General features: G+C 37.8%; 1 protein-coding gene across 6 annotated transcripts; it reads right to left on the bottom strand.

Moving 5' to 3' along the window:
• Positions 1-266: 266 nt before the first annotated feature.
• Positions 267-19453, bottom strand: st8sia5 (ST8 alpha-N-acetyl-neuraminide alpha-2,8-sialyltransferase 5). 6 transcript variants are annotated; one of them, XM_087790555.1, is made up of 9 exons: positions 18914-19453; positions 11949-12056; positions 11562-11657; positions 8607-8699; positions 5733-5894; positions 4453-4597; positions 4269-4381; positions 3315-3407; positions 267-3254 (listed from the first exon to the last, which is right to left on the bottom strand). In XM_087790555.1, exons 1-9 carry the CDS (start codon positions 19057-19059, stop codon positions 2792-2794), a joined length of 1419 nt encoding a protein of 472 aa, XP_087646681.1. In that variant the 5' UTR covers positions 19060-19453; the 3' UTR covers positions 267-2791. The 6 variants fall into 6 exon arrangements, with proteins under 6 accessions (XP_087646681.1, XP_087646682.1, XP_087646683.1 ...); XM_087790556.1 differs by having other exon boundaries at positions 5733-5819; positions 18914-19451; XM_087790557.1 differs by lacking the exon at positions 11562-11657 and having other exon boundaries at positions 18914-19451.
• Between the last annotated feature and the right edge of the window lie 1348 nt (positions 19454-20801).

The raw sequence follows: 20801 nt of genomic DNA, 5'->3' as shown, positions 1-20801 counted from the left end.
GGAAAAGCCTGAACAAATAGAAACGTCTTAAGATGTTTCTTAAAGGAGTCAGTAGATCCATCAAGCGCAAAGAGAGAGAAGATCGTTCCAAAGCTTAGGAGCAACAGCCTGAAAAGATTTCTCTCCTCTGGTCCTGAGCCGTGTGCGTGGAACCATCAGTAGATTCTGATCCACAGACCTCAGAGACCGAGTTATTTTGTATAATGGACAAAATAGAGAGAAAATATAAAACATTTAAACGTGAAAGAAGCACAAGGAAGATGAAATACAAGTGAGAAAATCCAAACAGGTTTATTTACAAACACGATACAGTATAAACAATAATTTTCCCTCAATTAAAAAGCACTGTGTCGCCGTGACGTCGCCCCCTCCTCCATCTTTTTTTAGTTCCATCTAATCTGTTGAGATCCTGGTGGTCAGTAAAACACAATTTGGCAAATGAGGAGATAATATACCGAGTGCAAAATGTATCATTCACAGTTAAAGGGGGGAAGGTTAAGATCTCAAGCGTTCATGTCTCGTGCATCAGTGCGACCTGCGTGGGCTTCGAACAATCGTCCGGTGACGACGTGGATTGATCTGAAAGCACTGTGATCATCAGTGGAGTGTAAACATATCCTCGTGATCATTGAAGCAGGCACACAAAAAGCTTAGCAAGTCATGCAGAGCATCACATGATTATGGCGGTCAGAGGAACGACAACGGATCCATTCAGATCGGAGGTTATTTACCGTATATGTCCAGGGATTCTTTTGTGGGTTTTTTTCCAGGGGAGTGGACACGCAGAACCCATGAGTGGATTGCATATGAGGGAGAAAGGTTTGAAACATCATAAGGCAGCATGGCTTAAGACATAAATGACAGCTAGAAGGTGACATCACTCGATGGTTTTTGACAGCTTTTGAATGTTACATTGATCGGTATTTTTGGCAGAAACGGAAAAAAAAAAGAAAGTTGTGATCTTGTGTCTTGATATATCGAAGGCCACTTAAAACAGGCCAATTTAAAGATTTCACTCAAATGAATGTGTTGAAGTGGAAATGGATTATAAAAGTGGGAGGTTTGCTCTCTTAGCTTCGGTTTAATATCACACACCTAAAGTGTCCGTGGACGAGAAGACGCCGTGTTTTGGTCTTCGTCCGTCTATGTAGTTTTTTTGGTAGAAAACCAAAACGAAAAAACACTAGAAAGTTTCACAAAAACATCACCAAGAAGACCACTTGTCACGACAAACACAATCATTCTGTGGTTAGAAAAAAGTGTACGAAATCAGCCATTGTTTCGTTTCCTCACCAGAGCGAGCTGACCGGACACTTTCTTTATATCATAGCAGATTAAAAAGCACCGTAATCGCTGTTAAACTCTCCTTTTAACGGCAAACATGAGTCGACATAGTAGCTGAAAGTCATGAAAATTATATTTGTGTAAACTGAGGGCCAGTTGTTCAAAGTTCATCTCAACAGATTTGTTGAAAATTTGGATTCAATCTTAAACACGGGTCGTTCAAAAGAGAGAGAATCGGATCATGTGATCCAATCCTAGTTTGAATCTTCCTTTTGTGTTGTTCAAAACTTTTCGGTCGGATCTAGATCACCTATAATGAATATTAAAATAATAAATAAATAAAACAAAATAAAACAAAACAGGAATATTCTGGGTTTAAGATTTTAAGTAATGGGAATGTAGCAGAACTTGGAAACAAAATGGTCAAATAATCAATATCTATTATTTGTTGGAAATACTTTTATCTATATTTTGCTTTTGTTCAGGTGCAAAACTTCACATCCACTTACTAAAAGCAGGGTCTCTCTACCTGGGTGACAAACCCTTATTTTTATTGTTCACTTCCTGTTCTCTCCATTGCAATGTTCCTTGAGTATTCCACTGGTATAGTCGTTGGAACCTTTTGTTCTTCCTTCTTTGCCTGAGTGCTTTAGTTTGTTCATTTTTTTGTGTGTGTTTTGACCTCTGTGTTTTTTTTGTGTGTGTTTCCCAGGTTCCCTATGGTTATCCTTTCCTTTTTATTTCTATGGTTCTGTGGACATGTTTGTTTTTTTTTCCCTCAAAAGATATATTGGACTCTTGATTTGTTTGCATTTTGACCCTTTTTTATTTATATATATTTTTTAATTTATACCATTTCTTCTGGGTTTGTTTATAATCACCTACATCTTGGTTTACAGGCATTTTAAATTCTTTATTTCATTTACTATTTAAACTTTTTCAAGGCTTTTTTCAAAACATCCCAACTGTGATTTGATTTATATTTGTTGATTTGTTTAGACATCAGATGTTTGGTCACAAAATAAATACAAGTTGATGTGTTTATTTTTGTGTTTTGTTCAAAATGAGGGAAAAAAACAACTACCAGTTCTTTACTAACTTGTTCTTGACATGGTTGATATCGTGATTTATTGTTCATCGGGATTCGTTCGTCCAGTGAATCTGGATCATGTCGGTCGAATCCACTGTTGCTTGAAAATCTGGTACAAAAGAAGTATTACTTAAACCTGGCTTGAAAAAAAAATGGCATTTCCAAATCTGGATTATTTTAACCCGGATAACATTTTTCTTTAAACAACTGGCCCTTAGAGGTTAATAGACTGTTGTGTTCTACTCTGAGTCCCTCACAGTCGTCGGCTGTAAATGAATCCGATGTTTTTCCATCAATCAAAACGAGACACGATCAAAACAGTGAGTGATTTCGTAGGTTTTGAACGAGCGTTCGAACGTGTCCCTCTAGTTTACACGCGACCGTTAAAAACAAGATTCACATGAGAGCGAAAGGGGATCACGTGCACGGCCCCGTGTGCACGTTGATGATCCCGCGAGTGTGCATGTGGATGAAGTTGAAGATCTCGTGCGGCATGGCGTGGAAGCCCGGCCGCGGCTTCACGTTGTCGTAATAGTGGTGGGTGATGAAGATGCCGGAGGGGTTCATGGGGAACGCCCAGAAGCCGTAGAGGTGGACCTGCTCGCACATCTCCAGGGCGGCGGTGACCAGCATCAGGCCGGAGCTCAGGCGCTTGGCTCGGACGCCCTGCACCGCCCAGAAGCGCTGGACGTTGAGCAGGTACTGCGGGTGGAAGAAGAACACGCCCCTCTGAGAGTCAAAGTCGTCCAGCATGTACTTGACCCGGAAGGACACGTCGGTGTTGCGGACGTTGTAGAACGCCGGGAGGACCATGGAAGAGTTCTCGTAGTTCTGCAGGACCTCGTAGAACGGCCGGCGCCACTTCTCCAGCTTCTGGAACCTGCGACGGAGATTCGCCAGTTGTTTTAGATTCACTCTGACGTTCGACGAGAAGTCGTACCTCTCGGTGATGATGCTGGGGTTGATCGTCACCAGATCCGTTTTGGTTCCGACGTCGACCGAGTACTTGTCGTTGATCGGTGGGATATTGCATCTGGACAAAGACGAAAGTAGTCGTGAAATTGAGGACTTTTCTCGACCTTGCTGGACTTTTGACTGAAAGATGAAAACCCCTGAGTTATGATCATAATCTTAGGTTCTACGAATTGGCGCAAAGCCCTCTAACCACTTCGCCTTGGGTTTAAACCAATAGCGAAGCGGTTAGAGGGCGGAGCACCAAATGACGTAGAACGGTATTAAGAAGAAACTGTTAACACAACTTTTAATTTGGAAGCTTTTTTAGAAGCTGATGTTCCCACAATTGTTTTTGCACAGAAATGATTGTAACGTCAGGATATTATATACGTGAGTATTGTATGGAAGCATATCAGTGAATTATTGACATTTTTTTAAATTAACAACTCGTATTGAAATATTGTTTTCCTAAGCATTGAATATTTTTTTGGAATAACTAATTTCAGTCATTTCTATATTGAAAGGTTGAATTTATTTTAACTGAATAATTTAATTTAATTTAATAATTTAAAATGTACACATAGAGTTCGATATTCTTGTTCTGATAATTCAAAATTATTTTTCTAAATTTTGCATTTTTAAAAATGTAATAGCCTTCACTAACTGGCTTTTACAAAGACGCAGTATCTTTAAGTGACATCAATGACAGCAGATGACTTTATCCAAACTCATGAAGGGGCCAAGGTCTCCAGTACGCAAGTTTCAATGCTATTATATATAATTAAATATAGAATTTTCGTTGCTTAGCTTAGCTTAGCTGTGCTAGCTTAGCTAGTTGATAGCTAATTCTTAGGAGTAAAATAAAATACAAGACATAGATTTATTAACAGATTAATGCCTGTCATGTGATAATATTTTGCAGGTTTTGCGTGTCAAATACCTGAAGACAAAATCTGCCGAGTCGATTTCCTTCCCACACTTGCTGTTCTTGATGATGCCGCCGTTTCCGATCACGGCGCATTTCTTGAACTGGGATTTGGAATACGGCATGTCCTGAAGCGAAAGGAAAATAACCAGGATTTTTAGAAAACCCGCGTCAACGTCTTCAGGTTCGAGGATCTCACGTCGGGAAACATCTTGAAGACTTCGGCGGTGATGGGAAGGATCCCGCTGGTGTCCACCTCGTATCTCAGTTTGGTTCCTGCAGGAGTGTTTCGTTTGGTGGTGAAGAGGAACGAGGGAGCGTTACAGCAGCGCGACAGAGACATCCTGTAGAGCGACCACCAGACATGTTAGTCTCTGGAGGAAAACCACTGTGGAAGATTCTTACCAACTTCTATTCATTCAGATTTCTAAGCTAATTGAAATAAAAAAACAATTGTTTTTAATAATGCATTGATCACACAAGGCCCCAGATTACTACTGACGGGATGACCCTTTTAGATGGTATTTTATTGCAAATTATGTCATTTTTCATTAAATTTATTTAAAGATCTGTTAGAAAAACAACATGTTATATTTTGTTTATTTGTTGCTTATTGTTTAATTTTGTAACAACAATAACAAAAGCATTAGAAAGCAAGCAAAGAAAAGCATTATTTTCTGTTTAAAGCTTGAATCTTCATTCAATAATTCAATCAAATTAATATAATAAAATAAAAATATATATTTTCTAATTCAAAAGCCTTTTAAATTCAATACTAAAAGTTTTGTATAATAGTGTTGATATTGAATTGTAAAGATCTGTAACAGAAATAACATGTTATATATTTTTGACACCAAAAAAAAGAATAATTAAAAGATGAAATGTAGTTGTTAAGCAAAGTGAGCTAAAGTTGCTATTATGTTGTTCAATATTTCATGTTAAATAAATGACATTTAGTTTTATGCTATGAACTCACTTTATCGCCCACAAAAAGGATAAAAATTGGAATTTAAAAAAAATGGAAAAAGGTCCTAAAACAGATCTTTAATGGCTTAAATAATAAAATGGTGAGTCATCATGTATATCTGAACATTTTCATTATTTTAAGGTGACCTCTTAGGAGCCACATGAACAGTTCGACTCAGTAGTGAGTTCCAAAAAACAGGATGAAATTTAATGAAGTTTCATCAGCTATTTATCAAAAACAAGTTAATGTTGTAAATTGTGAAAAGAAAAAATGATGAAATGAAACAATTGTAGATTTCTGGTTGCATTTTATATTTTTCAAGACACAAATATGCATTTTCTGTAAAGATTTTTTTATCAATTATCATCTAAACTTGTGTTAAACACCGATGGACAAACAAACTGCATTAACATTATAAACTAAAGTATGTTTTTTTATAAAGATTTAAAATCGTCCGACTCCCGGCTCCATTGATCATTTTGCAGTGTCATCATGAGCGCAGCGATGCTTACTTGAAGTGGCTGGTCTGTTCCTTGCTCTGCTCCCACTTACACACCTGCAGGTTCCGCCATCTCTCAAACAAATCAGAGGTTTTCACCCTGGCAGACAGGCAGAGAGACTTGTGGAATGAGGAAGGACACCCATGGCCATGTATTTTCCGAATACCCTTGTTTCTACAAGGGTAGTAAATCAAAGAAACATCATGATAACCACTCACAAACACACACAGATGGGCAGATAGCATCACTGGTGACTCAAATGTCTGCAGGGAAAAAAAGTCACAAGTACAAAGACAGAAGCTCATCTAGCGCGTCCGGAAATAGCTCTCCTTGAACTGACATTTCCTCTGAAGACGCTCGGTCCCGGGCCCCCAGTGACGGCGACCGCTCTGTGGCTCTCGGCCCCTTTAGCGAGATCCGAAAAAATGTTAGTTTCGAGTCCGATATCCCGAGGGAACGGCACCGAAAAGGTCGTCGCACAATGTTTCATATTCACGTACGACGCCGGGCTCGAAACAAAGGTTTGATTCATCGACGCCGCGAGCTACAGGCTCGTGAAGCGCCGACGATATGAAATCATTTTTTACCAAAAGAAAAGGGCTTTGATGGTCTATTCTGGAGCAAAAACCAATCATCGAGAACGTCTTTATTTGCCTTAATGTTGACTCTTTTGAGTGTTACAACTCCGAACATTTAGATTAAACAAAAATTTAATCTCAGTTCATCATCGAAGGCATCTTAAGTTACGCTACAATTTCTACTTGTGTCTGTTTGTCAAACTCTCTGGCGACCGGCGGTCCAGAAACCACCAGAACCAGCTGCTGCAGGATGACGAGTTTATTAGATTAACGTAATTAATTTAGGAAAAAAGGAATTAACTCGTCATTTTTCTTCTTCTGTTCCCAGCTCTCGATATCCTGTGAGTTTTTTGTCTTGACGTTTGGATCTAAAATAATTTGATCAGAAAGACACCAAACGCATCGTGTTAAACGTTCATTGGATTCTCATTAGCAAGAATCCAAAAGTCCGACGTGAGGTCATGTAGGGTCACCTGAACTCCAGGAAGCGATGGATCGTGTCTGATTTTAAATTGTTGTTGTTGCCTAAATCCTGGCCTGGGACTGGTGAATCCTCTATATTATTGATTTGCTATAGATTATTACATTAATGAATACTTTTTAAAATAAAGAGCAACATTGGAGTTAAGTTAACTAGTGAAAATGAGTGAAACACAAACTCTCTATGATTTATTTTTACTGTTTTTATCTTAAGTACCATAACTTAATCCAATCTGTATTAGTAGTATCGGGAATCCTACTAGGGTTTGATATGTAATCCGAATTTCTTAGAATTGGAGATTGTCCCGGTAGAATTCCCATTTGTCTTATAGGACAGATTGGAATTCCAATATTCAGATCCCAATACAGTAGTAGAATTCCAATCTGTAGAGATTGGAATTCACCAGTAGAATCTGGAATCCTATTGGATTCCAATCTGTACTTTGACAGGTACATTGAAAACCAGGTTGGGGAATTTTTGGACAAGAATTTCGGAAGAGATGAAAAATGCCTACGAATATTTTTTGTTGTAAAATAAATGGAGTATTTGTCAAATATGTGTTTTTGTTTTGCACACAAAATCTGTTCTGTCATATATTTTGGGGGTGAATAATGTGCGGCTCTGGATTCTGACAGTAATCAGTTTGAAGTTATCATAAGAATTAAATTAAATAAAAGTCCAAGTGTTAAATAAAGATTCAGATTATTTTTATATTAGATTTATTTTCTTCCTCGTCTTTCATAAGATTGATGCTCTGAGACTAAATAAAGTTGTGTTTTTGAATGCGACTCACATGCGATAATTGATCACTGATTTCCCAGATCTACAGTAAGTACTACTAGGATAGTTAGATAATACTAAAATCTATGTGCAATGGTCTGGAGTTGACATCGATCCACTGCCGCCTGATCTAGAGGAAAAAGGTATGCATGTATGTTAGTAGGGTTTGCTTTGATCCGATACTGGTATCAAATATCTGTCGATCCAGCCTCTCTAAGTCAGAGGTATCGGTGAAAAAGGTGCGATCAACGCATCCGGATCCAAGCAGTTTAATAACTATATCATATATATGTAGTAACTTTGTGCTTTTGTATTAAAAGCATGAGCAGTTTTATTTCACAAAATTAATATTTTAACACTGGTATCGATCGGTATCGGTATCATCAAAGCCGACGATGTCTGTTTGAGTCTCAGAGCATCAACCTTATGGAAGAGGAAGAAGGAAAAGAATCTAGTGGTTAAAATCAAGATAACTATCGAGGCGTTCCAGGGAAAGGTTTTTCAGTTTTTGAGTCTTTTCCTCTTGTCTTTTAGAAAAAGAAATCAGACAAGTTGATACATTAACATGATGATTAACATCATGACCATTTTTTAAAACTCATCGAAATCTGAGCGAACAAGAGGTTACGAGAGTCCATTATGACGTCATCACGCCCGCTTTGTTTATACAAAGAGTCCCATGGAGGTGGAGACTTCCGGGATCGATGACACGCGGGGACAAACCACCATGTTTGACCAATCCCAGCAAAGTGGGCGTGGTTATGGTCAACAAGATTTCATCTCCAGAAAGTGTTTTCTGTGGGTGGAGTCAGTATTTCAATTAAAGAGAGTTTTGTACAAACAGACACTGATGAGGACAGTAGAGTCCAACATCACTGACACACAAATATACACATAAATGAAGAAGGTTCACTGACTCGTCGTGATAAAAAACTCCTTCTCTTGTTTGATTCTGGTTCTTAAAGTCCATCCATGAAGTGTGTGAAACATCACGACAAACATCAACGAACTCACCGCGGACGAGTTTATTCTCTTACGAAGACTTACATTGTCAGGACTTTGACATCCATGATGTCCTGCCTGAGCTCACGGCAGGCAGTGGAGTTGAACTCATACGAGCCTCCATAGTTCTCCAGATACCTGGAGGGATAAACACAGTCATCCACTGCGGAACGACGCACAATCCACATCCAGACACGACAAAAAACACACACACTAAACACATCTAAGTGTGAGCATGAGACACTTGTCATACCATTAAACCACGGTGACATGACACATGACACAGATGCAACTATGGACCAGAATACTTTGATTTAATCTCAACTTCTACAGCTAGACGGACGATGCTAACAAACAGGCTTATTGTCTGAGAGGTGAAGGGGTTTGTTTCTTGCTCAATGGCTCGTGGAAATGATGGAAAGAAGTAATGATGACTATGAGAACATGCTGATGGTGGCAACACGATATTTTCCAACACTTTATACGTTTGTTAATACTCGTATTTTGCCATTTATTTTGTGATTACTTTCATCTAGTTTGACTGTATGAATGATTTAATGAGAGCTTGATAGATTCATTAGAATAGCATCATGACATACTACTTTTATACAACTGTAAAATTAGCTTAGTTTTTACTAACAATATTAATTAGCTATACAGTATAATGGTTCTATTGAAGTATAACTTTTACATGTTTTTATCGGTGTTGTACGCTGCTGTCAAATGTGTGCTTTGTTTTACAATATCTGCACTTTTAAAAAGATTTCTACGATGCTATTAACTTAGTTAGATGCTAGTAAATACATTTGAATAAACTATCCAACAGTTCAGTTTTAGCCGCTTCAACCACAGCATAGCATTGATGCTAACATGGGTGACATATTTATTGTGAACTTTAACAAAACGTTGCTTCTGATCTTTTAATGAAATTTTTCCTAAATTTCCGCCATTTTAGTTTTAGAAGTAGAGCTAAGTTGATGAGCTAAATGCACTTAAATGTCTATCCTATGTTTTTTAATTGCTATTACCATAAACGTTGAAGATAAGATAGATGCTAGTAAAGACATTTGAATAAACTACACAACTTGTTAGTGTTAGCTTCCTCAACGACATCATAGCTAAAGGTAGCTAACGTTCTAAACAACACGTTTTCATAACATTTTACCTGTTTTACTATTTAACTTTACTATTATTAATAATATTTGGAAATTTAAAGTATAAGAAGGGTAAAATTAAGGGCTAGCATAGATGCTAGCAAAGATGCTAACATAGGTACATTTATTTAAGCTTTGATAAATGTTGCGTTCTTTCTTAAATCCCCAATTTATTATTGTTTTTCTTTTCTAAGTTCGAGAAGGATGAGAAGGTTGAAATGCACTGAATTTGATAGAAGACAGTTTAATCAGTATCAATATCAGTACAGTGTTAGCATCTTCTTCTACATCATAGCTAACATCCTCAACGGGCTATATATATATTTCTTTTTTGCAATTTTTCTTTTACTTTAACTATTTTACTTTACACTTATTATTAATATCTATAAATGTATTTAAAAAAAAGCATTTAACCTAAATATTCAAGATAAAATGAAGTGCCAGCATAGATGCTAACATGGTTGAACTGCTAATTGTAAACTTAGATATATGTTGCATCTGATCTTTGATGAATGTTTGCTAAAACCTGTTTAATTTTTAATTTTACTTTTTAAAGTTGACTAAATAATAGGGTTAGCTTAATGCGCTAAATTTGCTGCTATAAAATGTTTTTTGTTGCTATTAACTTAAACATTTAAGATGCGATAAAAGACATAAATGCTAACAAAGACATAATAATAATAAACTATACAACATTACAGTGTTAGCTTCATTAACTACACCATAGCTAAAGGTAGCTAACGTCCGCAACAGGTTAAATATATTTTTGTACGTATTTTAACTTTTACTAACTTAACTTCCCTCATAAATGTATTATTTTAAATTAACTCTTAACCTAAATATTAAGTCTAAAATTGATTTAATTCAATTTTCCTTTTTTTGTTCTTGTTTTGAAGTAGAGGGTTAGCTTTTAGCCATTTTGCTAGTTGCTACATTATAGTATTGAAACTTGATGTAACAATAATGATATTTTTGTCGTGTTTTCGGTTGGAACAACATTCATGATCCGCTGCAATGACACGCGTGACTCTGGACGATGGACGGTCATGGCTGCGAAAAGTGAAAGCAACGGTAAAGAAGCAGGAGGATGAGAAGATGCCGTCAAAGGAACAAGATGCAGGATGGGAGAGAGTACAAATAGTGAAACTGGTCGTTTACATCCACCTAATGAGTGTGTATTTCTGACATTTTACTGAGAGGACAATTTGTGGGTTTTAGCTTGAAATGATGGTGTTTTTTTCTTCTTGGGCGTCTACGACGACGGTGGCAGAACTTTCATCATCAAACCTAGAGATCCCGCTTCAAATTCCCCACGAGGAAAGTTTGGATTTGAAGCTCCAGGATTAATTGGAAGATGGAATTCTAAGTCTTCTTGTGGCGAGGGGTCAGGGGTCGTGGGGGGGTTTAATCCAGGGTCGCAGGACGAGACAATGCAGATGTGAGAAGATAGGCGAGGGGGGTCGGGGGGAAAGGGGGGTCCACACTATGTACATGGCAAACACACAACTGTGCAGAACACATCACACACAGGTTTGAGCAGGACAAGGCGTTTGGAGATGGTGCTGGATGGGACACAGAGAAGAAGCATCGACAGGACAACTGTGGTTTCGACCAGCTTCTGACAGTGTGTGTGGGGGGGGGGTATGGGGGTCAGGGATCTGAGGTCGAGGTGGACTGGATCAGACAGCATGCAATAGCAAATCTGAGGTGCAACCACCACTGCGAAAATATGAGTGTTTTTAAAAAAAAACCTTTCAGACCAATGATAAAAAAAAAGAAAAAAAAGAGGCAAACTTTGGTTTCTGTGAAAAGGACTTGAAGAAGAATGCCATCAAACGTGGCCTACCTGTGAGGGCGTTTGTTTGTCTTCTTAATATCGCCTAGGCAGGGTGTGACTATTACGGAGATCTGTGAATCTGGCTGATAATTCTGACGGAAACATCTGTCGACATGCAGGACAGGTTAGAATTAAACGTGTGATCCTGGTCCCGGTTGACATCACAAACCCCCCTGTCCTAACGTGCTTGAAGGCAGAAGATGGAAAAATCACTTGAAAAAATAATGTGATGTCCTGTCCTAGCATCAAGAATGAGCGGCTCAGAGAATCAGGCGGGCCAGTCCGGGGCATGCAGGGCTGGGTCCACGCCTGGATGGATGTCAATCTGTTTTTTTCCCTTTCACTCTATCTCTTTTTCTTTCTTTCTTTCTCAGAGGTGTGAGTGCAGTCAGTCACCTTTTCCTTCCATTTCTGGCCGGCTTCAGAGATCCGTCATCGGAGAAATTAACGGGACCGCTCCAATTTCCTGTCTCGTCCCCTTTGAGTCGGCTAAACTGTTGCGCACTAGCAAGAGAATGAGTCAAGTTTATTCAACTCACAGAGTCAACATGTCACTCGCACACACAACAGCAGAACAGACAGAATATGGCAGTCGTTGTCACTTCGTACGCTGATGATGACATGATTTTTTTTTATCATCACAAGAGTCACAGAGCGATGAAACCACAAGTGACTTTTATCTTTTTGAAATTTCAAGTTTCACATCGTGACAGATCAGAAGAAGGTTCGATGACTTCCGTTACTTTTACAGTTTGTGTTGTCGGGGCCTTAACATCGACTCATCTAGAGCTTCCTGTGGAAGTTTTTTAGTGATTGCGAAACAAAAAAACCCAAACATTTTTCTCATTATTTCTTATCTCAAATAATTTTCAAAAATAAAAAAATATATGATTCAATTATCTTTCTCTGCGCAGTAAATATTGAAAAATGTTAACTGAACTCACACATAAACATTTAAAATATATTTTTAATTATAATTTAATTCATCATGGCGGCTCCAGAGCAACAGTTTGTTCACAGCAGATTCTGTCACTTCTTACGCTGATGACATGTTTATTTATCTTCACGAAAGTCACGACGATCGCTGGTCGGAAAAGATACTGAACCTCAATTTGACTGTTATCTTTCTGGGGTAGGGAGGGAGGCCTTCTCTTGTAATACAATATCCACTCATATAGAGCTTCCTGTGGAAGTTTTTTAGTGATCGTGAAACAAAAAATCCGAACATTTTTCTCATTATTTCTTATCTAAAATAATTTTAAAACATAAATCTATGAGTAAATTATTAATTTTTGAGTAACTATTGAACAAAAATCTAAATTGAACTCACACATAACCATTTTAAATGTATTTTTAACTATTATGGCTATAATGGCTGCGACAGAACAACTTCTTACGCTGATGACATGTTTATTTATCTTCACGAAAGTCACGACGATCGCTGGTCGGAAAAGATACTGAACCTTTTCATGTTTATTCGTGCAGGCTTTTCCTTGATTCTTTGAGACTCCTGTGTTGTTCTCGGTGTTACCTTGATCTTTTAAGTATATATTTTAAAGAGTTTTGTTTTCATTGTTTAAGCGCTTTGTGACCCAGGGCTGGAAAAGCGCTCTATAAATATAAATTACTTACAAACTTAAACCTCAATTTGACATTTATGCTTCTGAGATTTCTGCAGCTACTTTTATTTTCCACTCTATCAACGTTTTAATTATTTATTTACGCGTGTTTCAGGGTTGATTTCTGCAGCTACTTTTTAAAAACCCGTGATTCAAAACCACTTCTCATGTCCTTCAAATATGCTAAAGTGCGAGTCGTTTGCTAAAGCAGTCGTGGGCGCAAGTTTCACATCGTGACAGATCAGAAGAAGGTTCGATGACTTCCGTGACTTTTACAGTTTGTGTTGTCGGGGCCTTAACATCGACTCATCTAGAGCTTCCTGTGGAAGTTTTTTAGTGATTGCGAAACCAAAAAACCCAAACATTTTTCTTATTATTTCTTATCTCAAATAATTTCAAAACATAAATATATGATTCAATTATCTTTCTCTGCGCAGTAAATATTGAAAAATCTTAATTGAACTCACACATAAACATTTAAAATATATTTTTAATTATAATTTAATTCATCATGGCGGCTCCAGAGCAACAGTTTGTTCACAGCAGATTCTGTCACTTCTTACGCTGATGACATGTTTATTTATCTTCACGAAAGTCACGACGATCGCTGGTCGGAAAAGATACTGAACCTCAATTTGACTGTTATCTTTCTGGGGTAGGGAGGGAGGCCTTCTCTTGTAATACAATATCCACTCATATAGAGCTTCCTGTGGAAGTTTTTTAGTGATCGTGAAACAAAAAATCCGAACATTTTTCTCATTATTTCTTATCTAAAATAATTTTAAAACATAAATCTATGAGTAAATTATTCATTTTTGAGTAACTATTGAACAAAAATCTAAATTGAACTCACACATAACCATTTAAAATGTATTTTTAACTATTATGGCTATAATGGCTGCTCCAGAACAACTTCTTACGCTGATGACATGTTTATTTATCTTCACGAAAGTCACGACGATCGCTGGTCGGAAAAGCTACTGAACCTTTTCATGTTTATTCGTGCAGGCTTTTCCTTGATTCTTTGAGACTCCTGTGTTGTTCTCGGTGTTACCTTGATCTTTTAAGTATATATTTTAAAGAGTTTTGTTTTCATTGTTTAAGCGCTTTGTGACCCTGGTCTGGAAAAACGCTTTATAAATATAAATTACTTACTAACTTAAACCTCAATTTGACATTTATGCTTCTGAGATTTCTGCAGCTACTTTTATTTTCCACTCTATCAACGTTTTAATTATTTATTTACGCGTGTTTCAGGGTTGATTTCTGCAGCTACTTTTTAAAAACCCGTGATTCAAAACCACTTCTCATGTCCTTCAAATATGCTAAAGTGCGAGTCGTTTGCTAAAGCAGTCGTGGGCGCAAGTTTCACATCGTGACAGATCAGAAGAAGGTTCGATGACTTCCGTTACTTTTACAGTTTGTGTTGTCGGGGCCTTAACATCGACTCATCTAGAGCTTCCTGTGGAAGTTTTTTAGTGATTGCGAAACCAAAAAACCCAAACATTTTTCTTATTATTTCTTATCTCAAATAATTTCAAAACATAAATATATGATTCAATTATCTTTCTCTGCGCAGTAAATATTGAAAAATCTAAATTGAACTCACACATAAACATTTAAAATGTATTTTTAACTATTATGGCTATAATGGCTGCTCCAGAACAACTTTTTACGCTGATGACATGTTTATTTATCTTCACGAAAGTCATGACTATCGCTGGTCGGAAAAGATACTGAACCTCAATTTGACTGTTATCTTTCTGGGGTAGGGAGGGAGGCCTTCTCTTGTAATACAATATCCACTCATATAGAGATTCCTGTGGAAGTTTTTTAGTGATCGTGAAACAAAAAATCCGAACATTTTTCTCATTATTTCTTATCTAAAATAATTTTAAAACATAAATCTATGAGTAAATTATTAATTTTTGAGTAACTATTGAACAAAAATCTAAATTGAACTCACACATAACCATTTAAAATGTATTTTTAACTATTATGGCTATAATGGCTGCTCCAGAACAACTTCTTACGCTGATGACATGTTTATTTATCTTCACGAAAGTCACGACGATCGCTGGTCGGAAAAGCTACTGAACCTTTTCATGTTTATTCGTGCAGGCTTTTCCTTGATTCTTTGAGACTCCTGTGTTGTTCTCGGTGTTACCTTGATCTTTTAAGTATATATTTTAAAGAGTTTTGTTTTCATTGTTTAAGCGCTTTGTGACCCTGGTCTGGAAAAACGCTCTATAAATATAAATTACTTACTAACTTAAACCTCAATTTGACATTTATGCTTCTGAGATTTCAGCAGCTACTTTTATTTTCCACTCTATCAACGTTTTAATTATTTATTTACGCGTGTTTCAGGGTTGATTTCTGCAGCTACTTTTTAAAAACCCGTGATTCAAAACCACTTCTCATGTCCTTCAAATATGCTAAAGTGCGAGTCGTTTGCTAAAGTAGTCGTGGGCGCAGCTGAAAAACAAAAAAGGCATCGGATGTAAAAGAGTCTCTTCTGGTGCGTTACGAGATCTCTTGTCGTGTCAGCGCTGACGCCGAGAGAACATTTTCCACTTCAGCGAGCGAGCACAACAATGGACGCCCAGCGGTCGTACGGACGAGGAAGACGATCCTCGTTTATACGAGTCGCTCGTCTAAGAATTGTATTTGAGAGAGTTTTACTTTCCGAACGACCATCCATGACGTTCTCACTATTCTTGGCGCAGTACTCGCTGTTCTTGCTCTTGTCTGCAGTGTGTTGTGCTCGACTGCTGTTTAATATCAATATTTTTCATCATTAAATTAGTAATAACGTAGAAAGATTATATTTTATTATGGCTGTAAAGACATAGAAATGTTTTTGTTTGTTTTCCTAGAATCTTTGTGTTTCAAATATGTTCTTTATCTTTAGACTTAGATTGTATCATCTTGTTCTTTCTCTTTATTTCTCTTTGTTCTTGGTCTTATTTTTATCTAATTTATTTTTATGAATAATTGCTGTATTGCTGTGTCTAATTGGAAAAAAACTATTTCCCGAAGGAGACCTTCTGAGGGATCTATAAAGTTCTTCCTAACCTAAATAGTCTGAAGGTCTTTATTTGTAGAAATATTATGTTTATATCTCATGATAATTGAAGATTTGTTTGTTGATCAACTTTAAACTTCTAGTCTAAGTCCAGGCTTGTTCTTGTCAAGGATAGTTTTCCTTGTACCTCTTTAATGATTCCATTAAACTGTAGTTTTCTGTGGAAAATTGACTCCAAAAAAGAAGGTTTTCTTAAATTATCTTCAAGCGATTACGTTTCGTGTAGCACTTATTGTTTGTGTCTGTAGGTATGAAAAACTGAAAGACAAAAGTAACAAAAACAGATCCATAGATCAAGCATCAAGTGTAAGAAACGATAGTTTTGTGACTCGATGATTAAACTCGAGTTAAAGAGCCGGTTCATTGAATCGTTAATTAATGTGTTTATGACTCTATTCATTTGTCTAGTGTGTGTATTTCTGTAAAACAAAAAAATATTGTACTGATAAGTTTTGTCCTATAATGTGTACTAATGTTTTCCATTTTTTGTTGTTGTATTTGTTACATTATTTTACCGTTATTATCCTGTTATTATTTTTTCTATTATTCTTTTAATTATAATGTATCATTGTTGTATTGTGTGTCTTAAATATATAATGTATAACATTTTTGATGTGACAACTTCAATTTGCCCCTAAAATAAAAAGTTAGTCTTAGTTAGTATTAAAGTCGACAAAGGTGCCTTTTCTTGAATTTTCATCCATCCTACTCCTGACGCTTTCTTCAACAACAGAGCCAAAAGTCCGACCTTGAGAAAAACCTTCGCGAAATTATCAAAGGATTGTTGCTTTGAGCGTGAACTCAAATTTCTTTGATCTTTGTTCTCTATATTTGCTCTTTGTCATCCCCTGCACTTTGTTCTTTCTATCTAAACTTTGTTCTTGTTTTTTTTAGGAAACTATCTGTGAACTGAAAAACCCATTTTTTCTAAAGCAGATCTCTAGAGGAGATTAATAAAGTCCATTTTATCTAATCTAATCGATTGACCTTCGTGACCCTCATCCTTCTCGATTCCTCCTTCCTTTGATCTGTCACTCGTCCTTCACGCCGTCACTGTCTGTTCATACGAGGGTTTATTTGTTCTCTCGGGCGAAGACACTTTAAAGTTTTGACCCCATTTTTGGCGGCGAACGAGTAGTTCCTCCGACCGTCGCTCGCACTGAGTGAACGTTACTGAAGTGACCGTCCTTTACGTGACGTCATCATTATGGGACGCGTCGGACCGGGGCCTTCAGAACGTCCATCCCACTTCTGACGCCAGACCAAGCGTTCTGAAAACACTCTTGTTTTGAGGTATTTGTAGGTGACCCGAAGACCCAAAATCAAATGTGTTTGTGATATCCTTTCTGTTGTCTTTGGGTCAAAGTGACCCGAAGGCCTAAAAAAAAATGTGTTTGTGGTATCCCTTGTGTCGTCTAAGGGTCAAGGTGACCCGAAGACCCAAAATCAAATGTGTTTGTGGTATCCCTTTTGTTGTCTTTGGTTCAAGGTGACCCAAAGGCCCGAAATCAAACTTGCTTGTAGTATTTTTGTACACTTTTGTTTTTGAACCTTCGGGTCACCTTGAGCCAGAGACAACACAAAGGGATCCCACAAACACATTTGTTTTTCGTGCCTTCGGCTCACCTTGACCCAGAGACAAACACAAGGGATACCACAAACACATTTGTTTTCAGGCCTTCGGCTCACTTCGACCCAGAAACAACACAAGGGATACCACAAACACATTTGTTTTTAGGCCTTCGGCTCACTTCGACCCAGAGACAACACAAGTGATACCACAAGTAAGAATTGTTCTTACATGGTTCAAGATTGTTACTATAGCAACATTTAAGTCATGTTTCGTGTTTTGAAAACATCTTTCTCTATAATGCTCTATTTTTAACCGTTAATTATCTCTTCATCTCTCCCCCTCTTCCTCCCCCTCTTCCTCCCTGAGGTGTGTGTGCAGACAGACTGTAGCAAAATGGCCGCCGACCATCTCAGCCGGTTTCCCTTTTTTTTTTTTGTGGTCGACTCTCGCCACGTTTTTTACGAGCTTCGAAACAGAAGCGACGGACAACGAGGTCGGAGCGACTTTAACCTCCGGAGAGAGATTCGTGGTCGTCGTGGAGACGAGGCCATGAATCCTTCACAGGGATCAGGACCAGCCCTTGATGGGGGGCGGGCGGGGGGGGCGGGTCAGGGGCGGGGGTTTTGGTGGTGATGGAGCTTTTTTTTTTGTTGGACTGCAGCACATGCATGTTGGCATCGACATGCATGTCAAATACACTGTTTTTTTTCTTGTTTTCTAGAGAGTTTTCTCCTCATCTGCTCGTCTCTCTATCACTAATATATATGTTGTTTTTAACATTAAAATGGGGGAGAAATACACATCACATCTTCACGCTCTGCACACGGTACCTCAGTCAGATGTACCACCAGTAATACAACAGAAAATCTTGGAGAAAGAAACGGGAGAACATCACCATACACAGCTGTCACACTGTGTATGGAATGGATGTGATGCTTCGCTCAAAGAAAGGGTTTCTGGGGGAGGAAAAAAGGGGGAGGAAAAGGGAGGGCAAATGGATGTTTTTTTTAACTTGCTATTGTTCTCTCCTGGGCGTCGCGGATCCCCATCATGAGTCCCTGATGATGACGCGGAGACTCACCTCTTGATGTAGTTCTTGCCGTAGAGGATCTGCTGCAGCAGCGTGACCAGACCGAAGGCGCAGATGAAGATGAAGCACAAGGATCTGTTGCCCAGGATGTCTTTGCCCGACGACGGGTCCACGTATCCGATCTTCCGGCGCAGCATCCGGGGGCGTGTGGTGGCGACACCCGCGTGAGGGCTCGCTCTCTGCGCCGCATTCAGGGACGTGGACCGCGGCCTCTATCCATCACCCGCCGGGGTCCTTGTTTTTCTCTCTCCTTCCTCTCTCTCTCTCTCTCTCTCTCTCTCTCTCTCTCTCTCTCTCACCTGCTACTCTGTTGACATCATCGTCCAAAGACCTCGAGAAGATCTGATGATGATGAAGAAAAATCTCGTGGAAAAATGTCTCGAGATAATGATTGACGGGCGATTTAAAGACGCGCGAGACGGGTTTTCCAAAAAAAGAAAGGAAAAAAAAAGGCAGAGACACACGCGCACAAAAAAAGGGCGTTTTTCGTGCGTGTCAGACGCGCGAGCTGCAGCAGAGGAACATCCTCCGAAGCTTCAGCTCCAATCTGAGCAGAGATGCGTGACTGCGGTGCATAAAAGGGAAACGCAGTGGCGGCTCCTCGACGCCAGGGGGCGCCTGTACTAGGCGCTGGCTTTAGAGCCGCCGTCGACCAACAAAAAAAAAGGAAAAAGAAAAAGCTCAAGGTCATGTTGTGATAATCAAGGTCATGACATGAGATCTCAGGTTCCAGGAGTGAATCACGGTTTGAACAGACACGAGTGGATGGAAAAAAAAAAAGATTAAAAATCCCTCATTGTTTGTTTTGTTTCTACAGAATGATACAAGTTTCAATTATGTGATTATTATTGGATTTAATTCTCATTTAATTTAATTTGGATTCGCTCACTTTCATATATTAGTCTCTCTCATTTAATTTTAATTTAATTTTATTATTTTCTGTTTCTTTTGTTTTCGTTTTGTCTCTTTTATTTCTATTCTGTAAAACAGTGGCAATAAATTCAACAAATGTTTCTGATTTATTTTTTAAATGCACAATTAATATTGCGAAGCAGCATTTTTTTTTATCAGACAATAAAATATACAGGATTTCGGTTTATGTAGAAATATATATATATATATATTTTTTTTTTACAAAGATTTTAACACATATTTAATTTAAAATAAAGACATTAATGGACACATTTACATTCAACTGAAACTCTAATATTTTCCAGATTAATTTTCTCTCTCAGTTTCTGTTGTGCCGTGACTTTTTAATGGGAGAAATAGACTTTGAACTCTTGAAAAAGAAACAAATAAAATATATAAAATAGGGACAGTTATTAAATGATCATAAACTTTTTTTTTAAATATATACATATTAATTATTATTATTATTATAAATTAGAGATAGATTTTCCCATCTTTATCATTTCTGTATTTTAAATGTTTTCTCAAATATGTATATTACGTAAAGCCAAGAGGATATATTAATACCAACAAATACATACGTTTTATAGTAAAGTAAATTCATATGAAAAAAGGAGAGAAAAAAGCATAAATACAAGAAAAAATACAAACAAACACGAGGGACATCTCTCCTCACACTTTACTTGTTTTATTTGATTTATAAACCAAACAATCTTCGTGGCATAACTAGGAACGAGTCACGTGACTAAAACAATATTTAATATTTACGTTCAACGACTTCGTCTCTTGTGTACTAGCAGGTTGTCGCCGCCGGAGGGCAGTATAACTCAGGGCCTGATTTGAATGATCATTTTCTGTCTCTTGATAAAAACTAACGTCAGACTCAGAGATCGATCCTTGTTCTCGAATTACAGCAGAGAAGGGAAAAGACACAGGTATTAAAAGTGCGCCACCTGCTGGAGACTCC

Source organism: Callionymus lyra, chromosome 5, assembly GCF_982586985.1.
Source record: "Callionymus lyra chromosome 5, fCalLyr1.hap1.1, whole genome shotgun sequence".
NCBI classification, from domain to species: Eukaryota; Metazoa; Chordata; class Actinopteri; order Syngnathiformes; family Callionymidae; genus Callionymus; species Callionymus lyra.
Note: the sequence above shows the minus strand (reverse complement) of the source record. Positions and strands in the feature narration are given on the sequence as shown.